General features: G+C 37.7%; 1 protein-coding gene and 1 pseudogene across 3 annotated transcripts in view; one reads left to right on the forward strand and one right to left on the reverse strand.

Moving 5' to 3' along the window:
- SGK3 (serum/glucocorticoid regulated kinase family member 3) overlaps positions 1–18,037 on the reverse strand; it is a 137,698-nt gene that overhangs the window by 17,710 nt on the left and 101,951 nt on the right. For all 3 annotated transcript variants that reach the window (XM_028109796.2, XM_088022808.1, XM_028109804.2), the window contains exons 8-13: positions 16,207–16,264; positions 9,033–9,116; positions 8,797–8,928; positions 4,612–4,724; positions 4,480–4,516; positions 3,808–3,894 (exon numbers count right to left, since the gene is read on the reverse strand). In XM_028109796.2, the coding sequence (XP_027965597.1) occupies positions 3,808–3,894; positions 4,480–4,516; positions 4,612–4,724; positions 8,797–8,928; positions 9,033–9,116; positions 16,207–16,264 (511 nt within the window). The remainder of the gene's footprint in view (positions 1–3,807; positions 3,895–4,479; positions 4,517–4,611; positions 4,725–8,796; positions 8,929–9,032; positions 9,117–16,206; positions 16,265–18,037) is intronic.
- LOC114214297 (cyclin-dependent kinases regulatory subunit 2 pseudogene) lies at positions 1,861–2,106 on the forward strand (annotated as a pseudogene).

Genomic DNA, 18,037 nt, shown 5'->3' on the forward strand with positions numbered 1-18,037 from the left:
GACTCAAAATGGATGAAAGATCTAATGTGAGACAGGAATCAATCAAGATCCTAGAGGAGAACACAGGCAGTAACCTCTGTGACCTCGGCTGCAGCAACGTCTTGCTAGACACGTCTCCACAGGCAAGGGAAACAAAAGTAAAAATGAACTACTGGGACTTCATCAAGATAAAAAGCTTTTGCACAGCAAAGTAAACGGTCGACAAAACCAAAAGACAACCAACAGAATGGGAGAAGGTATTTGCAAATGACACATCAGATAAAGGGCTAGTATCCAAAATCTATAAAGCATTTATCAAATTCAGTGCCCAAAGAACAAATAATCCAATCAAGAAATGGGCAGAAGACATAAACAGACATTTCTCCAAAGAAGACATAAAATGGCCAACAGACATATGAAAGAAATGTTCCACATCACTCGGCATCAGGGAAATCCAAATCAAAACCTCAGTGAGATACCACCTCACACCAGTCAGAATGACTAAAATTAACAAGTCAGGAAATGACAGATTTTGGCGAGGATGTGGAGAAAGGGGAACCCTCATACACTGCTGACAGGAACGCAAGGTGGTGCAGTCACTGTGGAAAACAGTATGGAGGTTCCTCAAAACGTTGAAAATAGAGCTACCCTATGACCCAGCAATTGCACTACTGGGTATTTACCCCAAAGATACAAATGTAGCGATCCGAAGGGGCGCCTGCACCCCAATGTTTATAGCAACAATGCCCACAATAGCCAAACTATGGAAAGAGCCCAGATGTCCATCGACAGATGCATGGATAAAGAAAATGTGGTGTATATATATTCAATGGAATACTACTCATTTATCAAAAAAATGAAATCTTGCCATTTGCAACAACGTGGATAGAACTAGAGGGTATCATGGTAAGCAAAATTAGTCACTCAGGGAAAGACAGTTATATGATCTCACTCATATGTGGAATTTAAGAAACAAAACAGAAGATCAGAGGGGAAGGGAGGAAAAAATAAAAGAAGAAGAAATCAGAGAGGGAGATAAACCATAAGAGACTTAGTCATAGGAAACAAACTGAGGGTTGCTGGAGGGAAGGGGGTGGGGGAATGGGGTAACTGGATGATGAACATTACAGAGGGCACATGATGTAATGAGCACTGGGTATAAGACTGATGAATCACTGAACTCTACCTCTGAAATTAATAATACATTATAGGTTAATTGAATTTAAATAAAAAATAAAAATTAAAAAAAATTTAAAGGAGATAGAATTTACATAAAAATGTATCCACATTCCAAAAACCCAATATACATTCACAAAAAAATGTTTCTTCATACACAAACCAAACTAGAATGGTTACAAATATATCTAAGAGCTAGGGGTAGATTAGAAAAAGGAAGGAAAAAAAAACATTTCAAAGTATTTTTACTTTTAATTATTTTTAACTTTTCTGATGTTGATTAAAAGTCTCATATGAGCCATTTTATCACACATTTCATCATGTTATTTGCGATTACTCTACAAAAAAGATGAAATACGGGGCGCCTGGGTGGCTCAGTCGTTAAGTGTCTGCCTTCGCTCAGGTCATGATACCAGGATCCTGGGATCGAGCCCCACATCGGGCTCCCTGCTCTGCGGGAAGCCTGCTTCTCCCTCTCCCACTCCCCCTGCTTGTGTTCCCTCTGTCTGTCTCTCTCTCTGTCAAATAAGTAAATAAAATCTTTAAAAAAAAAAAAAAAGGATGAGATACTACCTGGCTTCTAAGATCACTATAAATATATTAAAATTAGGATAGTTTAGAGTTGAGTCGTTGCTTTGGCCAGACCAGGACGTGTGGCCCGCTGCGCCCGCTCTTTGCACCCCGTCGCTCCCGCCCACCGGCAGGATGGCCCACAAGCAGATCTACTACTCGGACAAGTACTTCGATGAGCACTACGAGTACCGGCATGTCATGTTACCCAGAGAACTTTCCAAACAAGTCCCGAAAACCCATCTGATGTCTGAAGAGGAGTGGAGGAGACTTGGTGTCCAAAAGAGTCTAGGCTGGGTTCATTACATGATTCATGAGCCAGAACCACATATTCTTCTCTTTAGATGACCTCTTCCAAAAGAGCAACAAAAATGAAGTCTATCTGGGGATCGCCAATTAAATCTTTTTCAAATTTAATGTATATGTGTATATAAGGTAGTATTCAGTGAATACTTGAAAAATGTACAAATTGTTGATCCATACCTGTGCATGAGCTGTATTCTTCACAGCAACAGAGCTCAGTAAATGCAACTGCAGATAGGTTACTATAAGGTGTTTAAGATAAAATTTCTTCTAGTTGGTTTTTCTTTTAATATAAGTGCCTGTTTGACTTTACCTGTTACTTTTGTTAGTTTGTATGTTGCATTTTTCAAAAAAATAAATAAATAAAATTAGGATAGTTTAAAATAAACGAAATGTGTGTGTGTGTGCATGTGTGTGTGTGTATGTGTGTAGGGAGAGTAACAAGGCTTTAACATGACTTGTAAAGATTATTATTGTCTCAAATGGAAGGTTACATTTTCTGCTAGCTAACATGATTAGAAGATGAGATGTTCTGATTAATTCTGACTTGTGGTTTTCTTTTTCTTTATTTTTTTAAGATTTTATTTTTTTATCTGACAGAGAGAGAACGAGAGAGCACAAGCAGGGGGAATGGCAGGCAAAGGGAGAAGCAGACTCTCCGCTGAGCAAGGAGCCTGATGTGGGACTCGATCCCAGGACTCTGGAATCATGACCTGAGCTGAAGGCAGATGCTTAACCTAATGAGCCACCTAAGCGCCCTGACTTATGGTTTTCTTTCCTCCACATCCATTGCTTTCCTTTCTTCTGTTAAATAAATGGTTAATTTTATTATAAAATACTTTCATCACACAGAAAAAGAGAAAACAGAAACCAATATAGCTGCCACTAATTATAGGCAATGTCAGTATTTTGCCATATTTGCTCTAGCTTATATAAAAAAAGCTTTATTTAGATACTCACATACCATGCAATTTACTCATTTTAAAGTGTGTACTTCAATGGCTATTAGTATATTTAGAGTGGTGTAAACATTACAATTTTAGTACATTCTTCATTGTTGATTGGTGATTTTTAAAGGATCAGAAATCTAATCAAATGCTTTAAAAAGTCTAAGGTAAACTTTTAACATTAAAAACATGTAAGTATATGAGGGGATGGGGTAACTGGGTAAGGAACATGAAAGAGGGCACTTGGGCCGCCTGGGTGGCTCAGTTGGTTAACGGCTGCCTTCGGCTCAGGTCATGATCCCAGAGTCCTGGTATCGAGCCCCATGCCGGGCTCCCTGCTCAGCGGAGAACCTGTTTCTCCCTCTCCCTCTGCCTGCCACTCTGCCTACTTGTGCTCTCTCTCTCTGTCACATAAATAAATAAAATCTTTAAAAAATTTTAAAAAAATAAAGAGGGCACTTGATGTAATGAGCATTGGGTGTTATATGCAACTGATGAATCACTAAGTTCTACCCCTGAAACTAATAATACACTACATGTTAACTAACTTGAATGTAAATGAAATCTAAAAAAACAAAAATAAAAACAAATAAGTATAATTTATATCTTTGTTGGGTTATCTGTGGTAGCCTACAATCACAATTAAAAATACTATCAATAAACTTTAAATGTTCTGAAGGGATGATTATCAGATATATACAAGTGGCTAAAAGCTTCCTGAAATGAGAGTTTTAGTCTACTTTTCTGATTCTGAGTATTGTATTTGCACTTCGTGATTCATTTTCGCATTTACACCTGATTATATAAACAACAAATGAGACATATTTCTTACCTCTGGTGTCCCACAAAATGTTGTAGTCGTGTCAGATATAGCAATTCCTTCTTTACAAAGCCCAAAATCTGTTAAGACAACATGTCCCTGACAAACAGAGGGGCAGTAAGATAAAACAACACATGGGCATAAGCTGACAATTTTTAAAACCATTTCACTTTGAAATAATTATAGACCCACAGGAAATTGCAAAAATAGTACAGTTTTGTGTACCCCTCACCCAGCTTTTCCTAATGCTGATAGCTTATATAACTGTAGAAAATATCAAAATTAGGAATGGTAGAATACTGTTAACCAGACTGTCCATTTTATTCAGTTTTCATTAATTTTTTTTACACATATGCCTTTGTGTGTGTGTGTATATATATGTGTGGTTCTATGCAATAGAGACGTGCAGATCTATGTAACTACCGCTACCATCAAGATAGAAAACTATCCACTACCCCAAAGAAACTGAGGATTCAGGCTACCCCTTTATCTTTGTATTCACCTATGCCCACTGTCCCTGTCACCTTGCAATCACTCATCTATTTTCCATCTCTACAGTTCTGTCATTTGGAGAATGTTACATAAATGGAATGATGCAGTGTGGAACCTTTGAGGCTGCCTTTTTTCCACCAAGCACAACAACGATTAAATTGAGAATTGGTAGATTTTTAAAAGAATACTTACTACTGAATCCAAAAGAATATTTTCTGGTTTCAAGTCTCTATTAAATTAAATGGAAAGAAAAGCAAAACTGAGTATTAACTGAAACAAAGTAATAAAAAAAGACGTTTTTACAAGAAATACATTAAAATGTACCTGTACACTATTTTGATGGAGTGCAAATAACCCAATGCACTGGCAATTTCAGCAGCATAAAACCTAGCTCTGTGTTCGGGAAAGGACCGTTCTCTCTGTAAGTGGAAAAACAGCTGTAAAATGGAAAAAGAAATGGGTATTAAGATCATTCACACATAAAGTAAAACAAATATATCCTCTAAATACAAAAACAGGATTTTTGTTACTCGGAACATGAGATAAAAATGCACCAAAGCACAGAACTGTGACTCTCCTTTGTGTTCCCTGCCTCGCAATCATTCTCTCTTCAACCACACATCTTTCTTTACCCTTGCTAACTTCAACTTGCTCGTCTCTCATTTACTCTTCAATCCCCAGCGTGGCTGTGTCCTCACCACTCTGGAAAAGATTATCAACCCAGACCAATGATCTGGATATTGCCATGGAGTCAATAAGGTCTTACTAGCCCTTTTTTTGACTGTGGTTTCACTTGGGAAACAAAACAAAACAAAACAAAACAAAAAAACCCACTATTCAGAGATTGGAAACAAGTGGCTGGCAGACCAAATATAACCCACAGATATAATGTGTTTGAGCCAAATGCTGTTTTTAGAAAAAATCTAAATTAACTGGTAACATTTAAAAAAATGGAGAAATTTTTTTGGTAAAAATTCAGGTTTGATTTCTTCTGGGAAAAAAAAAAAAGGAAGCTCTGCAACATTAAGCCTCAATTCCAGTGTGGTAGCAAATGGCCAGGGCTGAGCAGCAGCTGGGCTCTCCAGTTCATTTCCTATACTCCTGAAATCATATTTTATTTCTTACTACCTGTCCTTTACTCATTAGGTTACCTGCCTGGGCGAAGTTTGCCCTAGGTCCTTACTCTAAGTTCCCGGGCTTCTTAAAACAAAGATCTCACCTTAGGGCTCCCCCTTCCCTGGAGAGTTCTGTATTGGCTCCTTTCTGGCCCCTTACACTGCAGGGATAGCGAGGTGTCTGTCCTCAGTTTCTCCACTGTTACTCTTTCTCCGAATACCCTGTCCAGGTAACCTAATCCATCCAGTGATTTTAAACCCCTCTATGTCGACATCTTCCACGTGGACATACCCCACCTACACCTCTGCTTGGAGCTTCTCCTGCAAAGACTTGCCGCCTACTGCTCTTTCTTGAATATTTCACAAGCCAACAAATTCAACTTGTCTACAACAGAGCCCCTTGTCTTCTTTTACAGATTTACTGCTACTGTAGCTATATTCTATCCTTTAATGACATCACTTTCTACCCAGCCCTCTGAGCCATGGGAGGCAACAAGGTACAGTGAGAAGAGTCAAGTTTTAAAGCTGATCAGACTTGGATTCAAATCCTAATTCTTCTCTTTTTGTGTGCAATTCATTTAACTTCTCTGACTGTCCCCCAATTTTTCTTAACCTCTTCTGAAAGGTTATGGTGAAGATCAGTTATAATAGATCCTGACAGAGTAGGGACATGGAGGCTGGCCTGGGATTCATCCGGACTGCTCCTTTACCCTTCGCCTCTATATCTAACTATTGAATAAATTCTTCTGTTTTTATCTTTTAATTATTTCTGAAATACTCCCTCCTGTTTAGCCCTACCACTGCCTTTATTAGCTTATACTATCGTTAATATTCTATTTAAAATGAAAACGTGACCATTCATCAATGATAGCTAACACTGTTTACTAACTCAAAGGCACCATATTGGGGCGCCTGGGTGGCTCAGTTGTTAAGCATCTGCCTTCGGCTCAGGTCATGATCCCAGGGTCTTGGGATCGAGCCCCACATCGGGCTCCCTGCTCTGCGGGAAGCCTGCTTTGCTTCTCCCTCTCCCACTCCTCCTGCTTGTGTTCCCTCTCTCACTGTGTCTCTCTCTGTCAAATAAATAAATAAAATCTTTAAAAAAAAAAAAGGCACCATACTGAGGACGACTTTATATGTTTGTTCTATTTATTTATTTATTTTAAAGATTTTATTTATTTGACAGAGAGAGACACAGCGAGAAAGGGAACACAAGCAGGGGGAGAGGGAGAAGCAGGCTTCCCGCAGAGCAGGGAGCCCAATGTGGGGCTCGATCCGAGGACCCTGGGATCATGACCTGAGCCGAAGGCAGACGCTTAACAACTGAGCCACCCAGGCGCCCCTGTTTGTATTATTTAATCTACCCAAGTAGTTTGAGGCAGAAAATTAATGAGGAAGCTGAGGTTCAGGAGGGCTTGTGTAAATGTCTAGTATCATATCAAATAAGTACACAAGTCAAGGTTAAAATGTTATATGAAAATCAGAGGGACTACATAACTAATGAATTACTGAACTCTACACCTGAAACTAATGGTGTTCTATATGTTGACTAATTGAATTTAAGTTAACAAAAAAAAAGAAAGCCAGGGGGACAGTCCTAGTAAGAATAACAGGAAACCCATAATGAAATTATACTCCTACCTCTATCCTTTCTCATCTTTATTGCCCTCCTACTACTGCCCCATTCAGCTCCTCCTCCACCAACCCCAACATTCTATTCCATTCTTTTTATTCCCCATTATCTTAACCAAGTCTATCTTTTAGAATACAAGCCTACATGTTTCCACCTTTGCCACTCAGTTTATGAGAGATCAATGTATAAAAAGGGCTCAAAAGCAAGGTCCTAAAACAAGATGAAGAAACCACAGACAAAGCAGGAAGCTCACAAACAGGATCTCATCTGCAGTTAATGCCTTGCAGGACATTTCAAAGTCACAGATTTGTACTCAGATCCAGGTTAAATCCAGGACCTGACACTTACTAGAAAGCATGGTGACACTGAGAAAGTTACTTAACCTCTCTGAGCCTTAGAAGAGTATTTATCTCAAAGAGTTATAATGATTAATTGAAATAATGCAGGAAAAATAATTACACAGTGGCAGGCCCTCAATAAATTCTCATTATATGTTAGCACTCATGTACACATAAAATGACAACCTCAAATCTTCAGCCTTCAAAGTTTTGCATCTACACTGAGGAGGCATATGGCATTTTTGTCATAGAGATGTAGGGGGTGTGTGATGATTCTTTTAATCATCTTCCCCCAAATGATCTAGGTGTGTGACCATCTTTCAGGTTTGCAGAATAGACAGTAGTCTTCCTTTATTCTACAGTTAAGTATACTATATTAAGGTTGAAATAACCATTTTCCTCTCTCTCTGATCTGGAACTAGGGGATGAAAAGATCCCTTTGTGAGGACAGGACACAATCTATGAGAATAATTTTGAGAGACACTCACAGGTTAGAGATCAAACAAATTAGAAAGGTACGAGGATTGAGAACCAGAAGAACAGGGGGGTGGTCCACTGCCTAAATCCTGGAATCACACTGCCTGAGTTCTATTCCTGCCTCTGATACTTATTAACCACATGCCTTGAGCAAGTTACCCAGCTTCTCTGTGCCTCAGTTTCTTTATCTTATAGAACATGACTGTTGTGAAGATGAAATAATACATATAAAGATGCAGAGTGCTGGGCACATAAGTATACTTGATGCATGTTAGCTATTACTGTAATTATTATCATGACGGTAGCATTTTCCAAAATGTATTTCAATATCCCTCTGATTAGAGTTTTGGGGAGTATTATTAACAGATTTGGTTCAAACAAAAAGGGACTGCATGCTAAGAAAATATTTTCAAAAAATCTTGGCTTTGGCAGAACTCAAAGTCTTTAACATGCTGAAACATACTGTGAATCACCAAGAAGCATACTGTTAATTGCCAATGGGAGAGAACTTGAAACGTTTTCCAAACTGACTTCACCACAGAACTCCTTATTAGAGGATCATCTCGTCTGATTATAGTTTGCACGTTTTAGAAAATGACAGGCTAGAGTAATCTTTATATGCAACTGTGGAGACAATAATTATCTGAATACAAATCATGTTTTAGTCTAACGTTTCAGTATATTATTCCTGCTATATTATCCGTGAAGTCTGTAGCTTCATACCAAGGTTCTTTTATGAATCTTCCCACCTACACACCATAAGCTGCTTAAGAGCTTTGTTTACAATTCTCTACATCTTGCTTTGTGCTTATTAGCCAGCATCTTGAATCTAACAGCTGTTAATTCTGGCCTATCCTTCCAAAACCTGTTAAGCGAAGAAAAACTGTGACTTTACTCTATTTTTTCTAAACATTATCAACATTACAAAACTAATCATAAAACTCACCTCCCCTCCATTAACAAAATCCAGAACAAAATAAAGCTTTTCAGTTGTTTGGAAAGAATAATGTAATCCAACCAAAAATGGATGTTTCACATTTTTCAAAAGCACATTACGTTCAGCCATGATATGTTTTTGCTGTAAAAAAAAAAAAGTAAAGGATCAACTTGCATTATATACCAGAAAATAATTCTGTTAATTGAGAAAATGAATTTAGGAGAAACAATGCTATTTTATTTTACCTCTTTTCTGTTGAGAACTATTTTTTTCTGTAACACTTTGACAGCATAGAATTTTCCATCCAGTTTCCGTTTTGCAAGAAGAACCTGTTGTAGTTACAGATTATACAAACTATTAGAAATTTCAATATTTTGATAAAAACAATTCGCTTGTCAGTAAATTCATAACTTATGTACAAAAAGTCTAAAGGGGACCTAGATGACGTTTTAGTTTTGAAAACTGAATACTGAATTTATTTTTATTCTACTTCTTAGATATTTTAATAAAATAATAACAAAAAAGGAATGTTAATCACTTGAATAGCCAGGTACCAGGTACCACTCAAATACCAGGTACCACTTCTTTGTCACTTAATGTGCTGATGTTTGAGATTTTTACGAAATTTAAGTCCCAAAACCTATACTGCTTGAGATCCTCAAGTGTGTGTGGTGTGTTGAGTGTGCACATGCACATGCAAGCCCTGAGTCCTAAAGAGTGTCCTTAGAAAATACTGAGGCAGGCGCCTGGGTGGCTCAGTTGGTTAAGCGTCTGCCTTCAGCTCGGGTCATGACCCTGGAGTCCCGGATCGAGTCCCGGATCAAGTCCCGCATCGGGCTCCCTGCTCAGCGGGGAGTCCGCTTCTCCCTCTGATCCTCCCCCCTCTCATGTGCTTGCCCTCTCTCTCATTCTCTCTCAAATAAATAAATAAAATCTTAAAAAAAAAAAAAGAAAAATACTGAGGCTATCAACTTCATGGATATTGATAAAAAAAAGCGGAGAAGAAAATGGTTTCTATGTGATTGAAATGCATTTTTGTTTTCATATTTAGGTTTCTCTTAAGTTTTAAATTCAGAAGCATTCAGGGGAAGAAGGACCATGTAGAGCTGAGCTTCTACAATGGGCTAGGCTGTATGCACTTTCAAGGATCTGAAGAAATTTAGAGGCTCTTGCCCCAGAAAAAAAGCAGACATACTCAGGGTTTTGCAAATAACTTTTTAAGAGATTCAAGAAGCCTGACAAATTGTGTAACTATTAAATGATACATTCTAAAGCTTTCTGAGATGATCTGACACAGCAACTGGTAACACTGCTGGGCTTTATATTCTAGTATAGGTGTTGTCTTCCTCGATACAACTTAAAACCCCAGTCTAATCATGAGAAAAACATCAGATGAATTCTAGTAGAGGGACATCTTACAATATACCCCATTAGTACTTCTCAAAACCATCAAGGTCCTCAAAAACAAGGAAAGTCTGAGAAGCTGTTAGAGCTATGAGAAGCTTAAGGAGACACGCAAGCAAATGTAATGTGGTATTGTGGATGAGATCCTGGAACAAAAAAAGGACATCAGGTAAAAAGCAAGGAAATCTGAATAAACAATGGACTTTGTATCAATGTTGGCTCATTAACTGGAACACATGTACCATGCTAATGTAAGGTATTAACAATAGGGATACTGTGTGTGGAGTGGAGGATGTTTGGGTATTCTCTGAACTTCCTGTTTTTTCTCTTTACTCAATTTTTCTGTAAATCTAAGCTGTTCTAAAAAATAAAGTCTATTAATTAGAAAAAAGTGTTTGTTTTTAATCAAGACGGAGTCAAAACATCTTCAGGGTAAAAATGTCCTGGCTCAACTGTTGGCATTTTCCCCATTTTCCATTCTTTTGTTTGCTACAATATTTGACTCTATACAACACCTTTTCTTTGTACATTTTTCCTTTTCTCAACACCTCCCACCTGCCTGACCTTTCCTGCTCTAGTTTGACTGGTTCATCTTCCAATACATTATGAGAAAATAATTCAAATGTGGCAATTAGGAGGTACCAATTTCCCTAAAGTAAGCATTTTTTCAATAGATTGGTAGATTTGGAGAACAGGCAGATCGCTAAGAAACAGGCAGGGGCGCCTGGGTGGCTCAGTCATTAAGCGTCTGCCTTCGGCTCAGTCATGATCCCAGGGTGCTGGGTTCGAGCCCCACATCAGGCTCCTTGCTCAGCAGGAAGCCTGCTTCTCCCTCTCCTGCACCCCTGCTTGTGTTCCCTCTCTAGCTGTCTCTCTGTCAAATAAATAAAATCTTTAAAAAAAGAAACAAATAGGCAAAGGGAAAATGGAACCAAGACCCCTCAATGGAGAAGAGTTTAGAATAAATTTTAGATTGCCATTATTTATTTGTCTATCATATATTTTTTTCTATTTTTCAAACACTGGATTTGCATTTGTTTACTTTTCCATTTTTTGTGTATTCTGCTTTTGTTTTACTGTACTTTATTGGTTTCTAACCACTTTGCAAGATTTAAAATTTTTATTAAACATAACATGTATACAGAATAACTCACAAATCATTACAGCTCAGTAAATTACTACAAAATGAACACATATGTAACCACTATCTAGGTCAAAAAATAAAACATTATCTTATAGTTGTGGGTTCACTTCTGGGTTTTCTATTCTATTTTTGCATTTACGCAAAGAATAAAAAAATATAATTCGAAGGGATACACGTACCCTGTTTATATCAGCATTATCTACAATAGCCAAATTATGGAAAAAGCCCAAATGTCCATTGACAGATGAATGGAAAAAGAAGACATGGTATTTACAAATATAATGGAATATTACTCAGCCATAAAAAGAATGAAATCTTGCTATTTGCAATGACATGTTGGAGTTAGTATTATGCTAAGTGAAGTAAGTCAGAGAAAGACAAAAACCACATGATTTCATTCATATGTGGAATTTAAGGAACAAAACAAAAGATCACAGGGGAAAAAAAGAGGCAAACCAAGGAACAGACTTTTTTTTTTTTTAAAGATTTTATTTATTTATTTGAGAGGGAGAGAGAATGAGAGATAGAGAGCACGAGAGGGAAGAGGGTCAGAGAGAGAAGCAGACTCCCTGCTGGGCAGGGAGCCTGATGCGGGACTCGATCCCAGGACTCCAGGATCATGACCTGAGCCGAAGGCAGTCGCTCAACCAACTGAGCCACCCAGGCGCCCTAAGGAACAGACTCTTAACTAAAGGGAACAAACTGATTGTTATCACAGGGGAGGTGGGTGGGGGGTAGGTGGGGGGACGGGTTAAATGGGTGATAGGGAGGGCACTTGTGATGCGCACCAGGTGTTGTATCTAAGTGTTGAATCACTAAATTGTACACCTGAAACTGATATTACACTGGATGTTAACTGGAATTTAAAAATTTTTAAAAAGAAATTAAAAAAAAAAACATTATCAGTAGCCTGAAGCCCCCCTTCGCCCCTATTTCAGAAACTACTTATCCCTGTCTTCCTCATTTAGCTCAACTTGTAATAACACAGGTTTTGTCTTTTTTTTGAATTTTATATAATTAGAATCATATAAAGTTGTCTCTGACTTCTTTCACTCTAAATAATGTAATATGCATTCATGTTGTGGCATGAAGCATAATTTTTGTATTTTTATTGTGCAGAATAATGCATTACACATTTTAAAAAATTTAATTCCAGTATAGTTAACATACAGTGTTATATTAGTTTCAGGTGTATGATACAGTAATTCAACAATTCTATACATTACTCAGTGTTCATTATGGTGAGTATACTTTTTTTTTTTAATAAGTGCACACTTAAACCCCTTCACCTATTTCACCCATACCCCCCCACCCACATCCCCTCTGGTAACCATCAGTTTATTCTCTATAGTTAAGAGTGGGTTTCTTGGTTTGTCTTCTTTCATTTGTTTTGTTTCTTAAATTCACATATGAATGAAATCATATGGTATTTGTCTCTCTCTGACCGACCTATTTCACTTAGCATTATACTCTCTAGATTCACCCATTTTGTTGTAAATGGCAAGATTTCATTCTTTTTTATAGCTCATTGATATTCCATTGTATATGTGTATCTATGGACACTTGGGTTGTTTCCATATCCTGGTTATTGTAAATAATGCTGTTATAAACACAGGGGTGCATATTATCTTTTTGAATTGGTGTTTTCATATTCTTTGGGTAAATACCTAATAGAATTACTGGATCATATGGTAGTTCTGTTTTTACTTTTTTGAGGAACCTCCATACTGTTTTCCATAGTGGCTGACCAGTTTCCATTCCCACCAACAGTGCACAAGGGTTCCTCCTTCTCCATATCCCTACCAACATCCTTACCAACACTTTTTGATTTTAGCCATTCTGATAGCCATAAGGTGATTTCTCCCTGTGGTTTTGATTTGCATTTCCCTGATGATGAATGATGTTGAGCATCTTTTCATGTGTCTGTGGGCCATCTGTATGTCCTCTTTTATTATTATGTTCAATTAGCCAACATGTAGTACATCATTAGTTTTTGATGTTGTATGTCCTCTTTGGAAAAAAGTTTGTTCATGTCTTCTGCCCATTTTTTAACTGGATTACTTGGTTCTCTGGTGTTAAGTTGTGTAAGTTCTTTAATCTGCATACTAACCCTGTATCAACTATGCCATTTGCAAATATCTTCTCCCATTCAGTAGGTTGTCTCTGTTTTGTTGATTATTCCCTTTGCTGTGCAATGACTTTTTATTTTGATGTAGTTTCAATAGTTTATTTTTGCTTTTGTTTCCTTTGCCTCGGGAGACATATCTAGAAAAATGTTGTTCCAGCCGATGTCAGAGAAATTACTGCCTGTGTGCTCTTCTAGGATTTTTATGGTTTCAAGTCTCACATTTAGGTCTTAATCTATTTTGAGTTTATTTTTGTGTATGGTGTAAAAACGTGGTCCAGTTTCATTATTTTGCATGTAGCTGTCCAGTTTTCCCAACACCATTTAAGAGACTTTGTCCCATTGCATATTCTTGACTCCTTTGTTGCAGATTAAATGACCATATAATTGCAGGTTTATTTCTGGGCTCTCTATTCTGTTCCATTGATTTATGTGTCTATTTTTGGGCCACTATCATCCTGACATCTGGATTTTGATACCTCCAGTTTTGTTTTCCTTTTTCTTTTTTTTTTTAAGATTTTATTTATTTATTTGACAGAGAGACACAGCGAGAGAGGGAACACAAGCATTGGGGAGTGGGAGAGGGAGAAGCAGGCTTCCCGCGGAGCAGGGAGCCCAATGTGGGGCTGGATCCCAGGACCCTGGGATCACGACCTGAGCTGAAGGCAGATGCTTAACCGACTGAGCCACCCAGGCGCCCCTTGTTTTTCTTTTTCAAGATTGCTTTGGCTATTCAGGGTCTTTTGTGGTTCCATATAAATTTTAGTATTGTTTGATTAGTTCTGTGAAAAACTGCATTACACAGTTTAATCCACTCTTTAATTGACAGACATTTAGATTGTTTATGAATAACAATGCCATGAATATTCTGGCATATGCCTTTCTTAGTGCATATGTGCATGCATTTCTGTTGGATATACAGTTAGAAGTAGAACCAATGTATCACACAGATAATGGCATATATTTAGCTTCAATAATTAACACCAGTTTTCAACAGCATAAAAAAATGAAATACACAGGAATAAATCTAATTAAAGATGTGTAAAAACTCGACATAAAACATTACTGAGAAAAGTTAAAGATGAACTAAATTAAGAAAGGGATATACCATGGTCATGGATTGGAAGACTCAATAATGTAAAATAACAATTTTTCCCAAATTGACCTACAGATTAAATGCAATCCCAATCAGAATCCAGCAGAACTTTATGGAAATTGGCATGCTAATTCTAAAACTTAAAAAGATACACAAAGGCCTAAGACTCTTGAAGAAGAACAAGGAGGGAGGACTTGTCTTGTTGGATATCAAGCTACACAGTCTAATAGACTAATGGAACAATATATAATATCTTGAAACAGAAATATAAAACATAAAATCTAGAAGCAGATCCATGTATATATGGACACTGAATAAATGATGAAAATTACTCTGCAGATCAGTGGGGAAAGAACTGTCTTTTCAATAAATTGTGTGGGATCAGTTGGATATTAATAGGGAAAAAATTAACTGTGCCCTACAACTTCATGCTATATCCAAGAACCAATTCCTGGTAGACTCTAGATCTAAACATGAAGTTTCCAAAAGATAATGCTTTTTATTTGTAATGACAGATTATCTCTAACATCCCAATACACTGAGCATTCTGAGTGCAGCATCCCTTTCCAACTCTCTGTTGCTGTACTAGCACAATGTTCAGCATGTAGTGGGTGGTCGATATATATGTGCTGAATTAACACACATGGATTTAATTGTATGGTTACAGTTTCTGGTATCCAGGGAACTGAGAAAACAAACTAGAGATACCCAAAGCTCAGAATGTAGCAAACTATAATTAAACACACGCATATTTATTTTTATTACAGATTGCAGCAAATGCAAAAAAGCATTTAAATATATCTAATGATCCTGGTAACTCCCTTTATGATGCTTCTGGCCTTCCTTGGTATGGCCACACTGTCAAGTTGTGTGATTCATCTGACACTCACTGTATGAGGAACAGCAGGGTTTTCAAACACCCTTTTCCTCCCTCAACTGTTATTTTCACAGTTGCTCATTTTTGTCTTTCCAGCTTCAGCTTAAACAGCACCTCTTTAAAGAAGCCATCCCTGACCGACCCATCTGAGTAGGAATTTTCCCCCCACTTACCTATTGTCCTCTATCACTTCACCCTATTCTGTATTTACAACACAATCCCCATTACTGCTTTTCATTATTTATTGACCATATTTTTTTTTTAAAGATTTTATTTATTTTGACAGAGAGAGACAAAGACAGAGAGACAGGGAACACAAGCAGGGGGAGTGGGACAAGAAGGCTTCCTGCTGAGCAGGGAGCCCGATGCAGGGCTCAATCCCAGGACCCTGGGATCATGACCTGAGCCGAAGGCAGATGCTTAACAACTGAGCCACCCAGGTGTCCCATGACTGCATATTTTTAACTGGCTATTTCCCCTACTAGGTTGCAAGCATCACAAAGGTAGTAACTGTGTCAGTTTCGTTCAATACTCTCTAACTAACCAGAACCCAGTACACTGCTTGGCACATGATAGGTGCTCAACAAATACTCGAACAAATGAATTTTATGTTAAAATTTGAGTAAACGCCTTAACTCCCTAAGTATTTTGAAGTTAGAGAAAGCACTGTAACTCCATATCCTGCGTACCAACAAGTTCTGCGGCCTGGAATACATAAGGCAGGCATTCCTTAAGTACTTATTTACTGAACGGCAAAATAAAAACACTCTTACCTTGCCAAAGCTGCCTTTTCCAATAACTTTCAGGAAATCAAAGTCTGTTGGTTTAGCACTGGAAAAATGAACAAGAATTAGCCTCCTAGAAACTGGAAAGATGTTAACTTTTAAACATTTCTTAGCACCTCACTCTACTAAGAAAATGCTGGGCACAAAACATTGTAGCATGAAGACTCCAGCTTTCACACTGATAGTGTCTCATCTTGAATATAATGATGAATAGCAGTAAATATCTACTTGCTGATAAGACATTTTAAAACTTTATTTAAGCCTTGTTAAGTTCTGCTTAAGAGAGATTTCAGTAATAGTCTCTTTGGGAGAAAAGGATATATGTGTACCTGTATATTGTTTTGAAATCAATGTAGCTTCTATTTAAACCAATTTTATTAATCATAAACCTCACCAATGCTGTTAATGAGGGCCCTGAACAACTATATAAATTAGTAATATATTCCAAGGACTACCTCATCCGGCAATCCTTCGGACATGTAATATAACTTATTGTACATTACAGATAAAAGACCTCTCTGCTTATTCTCATAGATGGTAATGCAGAAAATCCAGTAGAGAAACCAGAGGGAATACTAATTTTGTCCTTTTATTTCACCCTGCCAGGTGAAAACAACATTGGCTGTAGGTAGACAAAAGAACAGGGCAGCAGAAAGTGGAGCCTAAGCAGCCAGAAGAACTTTTTCCTTCAACACAGTCTGAATCCTAAGTTGGACTAGGGAGAGGAGAATGACTCCATTTAGATTTTAAATTTCCTTCATTTTTTTTTAAGATTTTATTTATTTGAGAGCGAGCGAGCGAGCACGAGCAGGAAGAAGCAGAGAGAGAGAGAGGGAGAAGCAGACTCCCCACTGAGAAGGGAGCAGTACATGGGCCTCGATCCCAGTACCCTGAGATCATGACCTGAGCCAAAGGCAGACACTTAACCTGTTAGATTTTAAATTTCCTTTAATTCACTACTGAGACAAATGGTCAATTCAAACATGAGAGTAACACCAGGTCTAGGTTAAATAATAACAGGTAAAGATTAGGGAAATAAATACTTAACTAAGTTCAGGTGTTTTTCTTCTTCAAGAATCTGCACTTTGGACTAGTTATTTTGTTCTTGAATGATATGCTGAGATACTGAAATAATTTTTTTAAACAAACCTAACAGCGAACAATCATGCAAATTCCTCAAACATAGTAAATAGGCTAATTCAGGCAATACCCAAGGCCCCACTGTTAACTGTTGGTGATACATCCTCACTGAAAGCGAGTTTCTGTTTCTGTGCTGCCTAATCAACTCAGTGTTTGACAACAGAAAAGCATGCTCAAAACCAAACCTCCCCTTCCAGTTACCACCCCATTTCTTTGCTTTCCTTTGTGGTAAAACTCCTCAAATAAGAGATCTAAATTCTTTGTCTATTCCTGCTATTCTCTCCTCTAGTTCTCTCTTGAACTCTTTTCTATCAGGGTTTGTACCCACCACACCCCTGAAATGGTTCGCAAAGGTCACCGATGACTTATCAAATCCAGTGGTCAATTCTCAACACTTAACTGCTTTACCAGCAACATTAACAGAGTTAATTACTACCTCCTTGACACACTTTTTTCATCTGATTGTTGTGACATCACATTCCCAGTTTTTTACCTTACTGCAAAGCTGAAGGACCCAAACCTTGGGCCATTTCTTATCTATCTTTACTCACTAAGTGGACCAAAAGAGTGAGGGAAACATAATGTCCTGGGGTAAAAGATAGAATGAATCCAATGAACCTGAAGAATCATTACAAGTAAGGACAGCAATACTATATACTCTTTCTCCAAACCATGGCAG

Source organism: Eumetopias jubatus, unplaced genomic scaffold, assembly GCF_037043125.1.
Source record: "Eumetopias jubatus isolate StellerSeaLion01/CBP00866 unplaced genomic scaffold, mEumJub1_p1.0 scaffold_4, whole genome shotgun sequence".
NCBI classification, from domain to species: domain Eukaryota; kingdom Metazoa; phylum Chordata; class Mammalia; order Carnivora; family Otariidae; genus Eumetopias; species Eumetopias jubatus.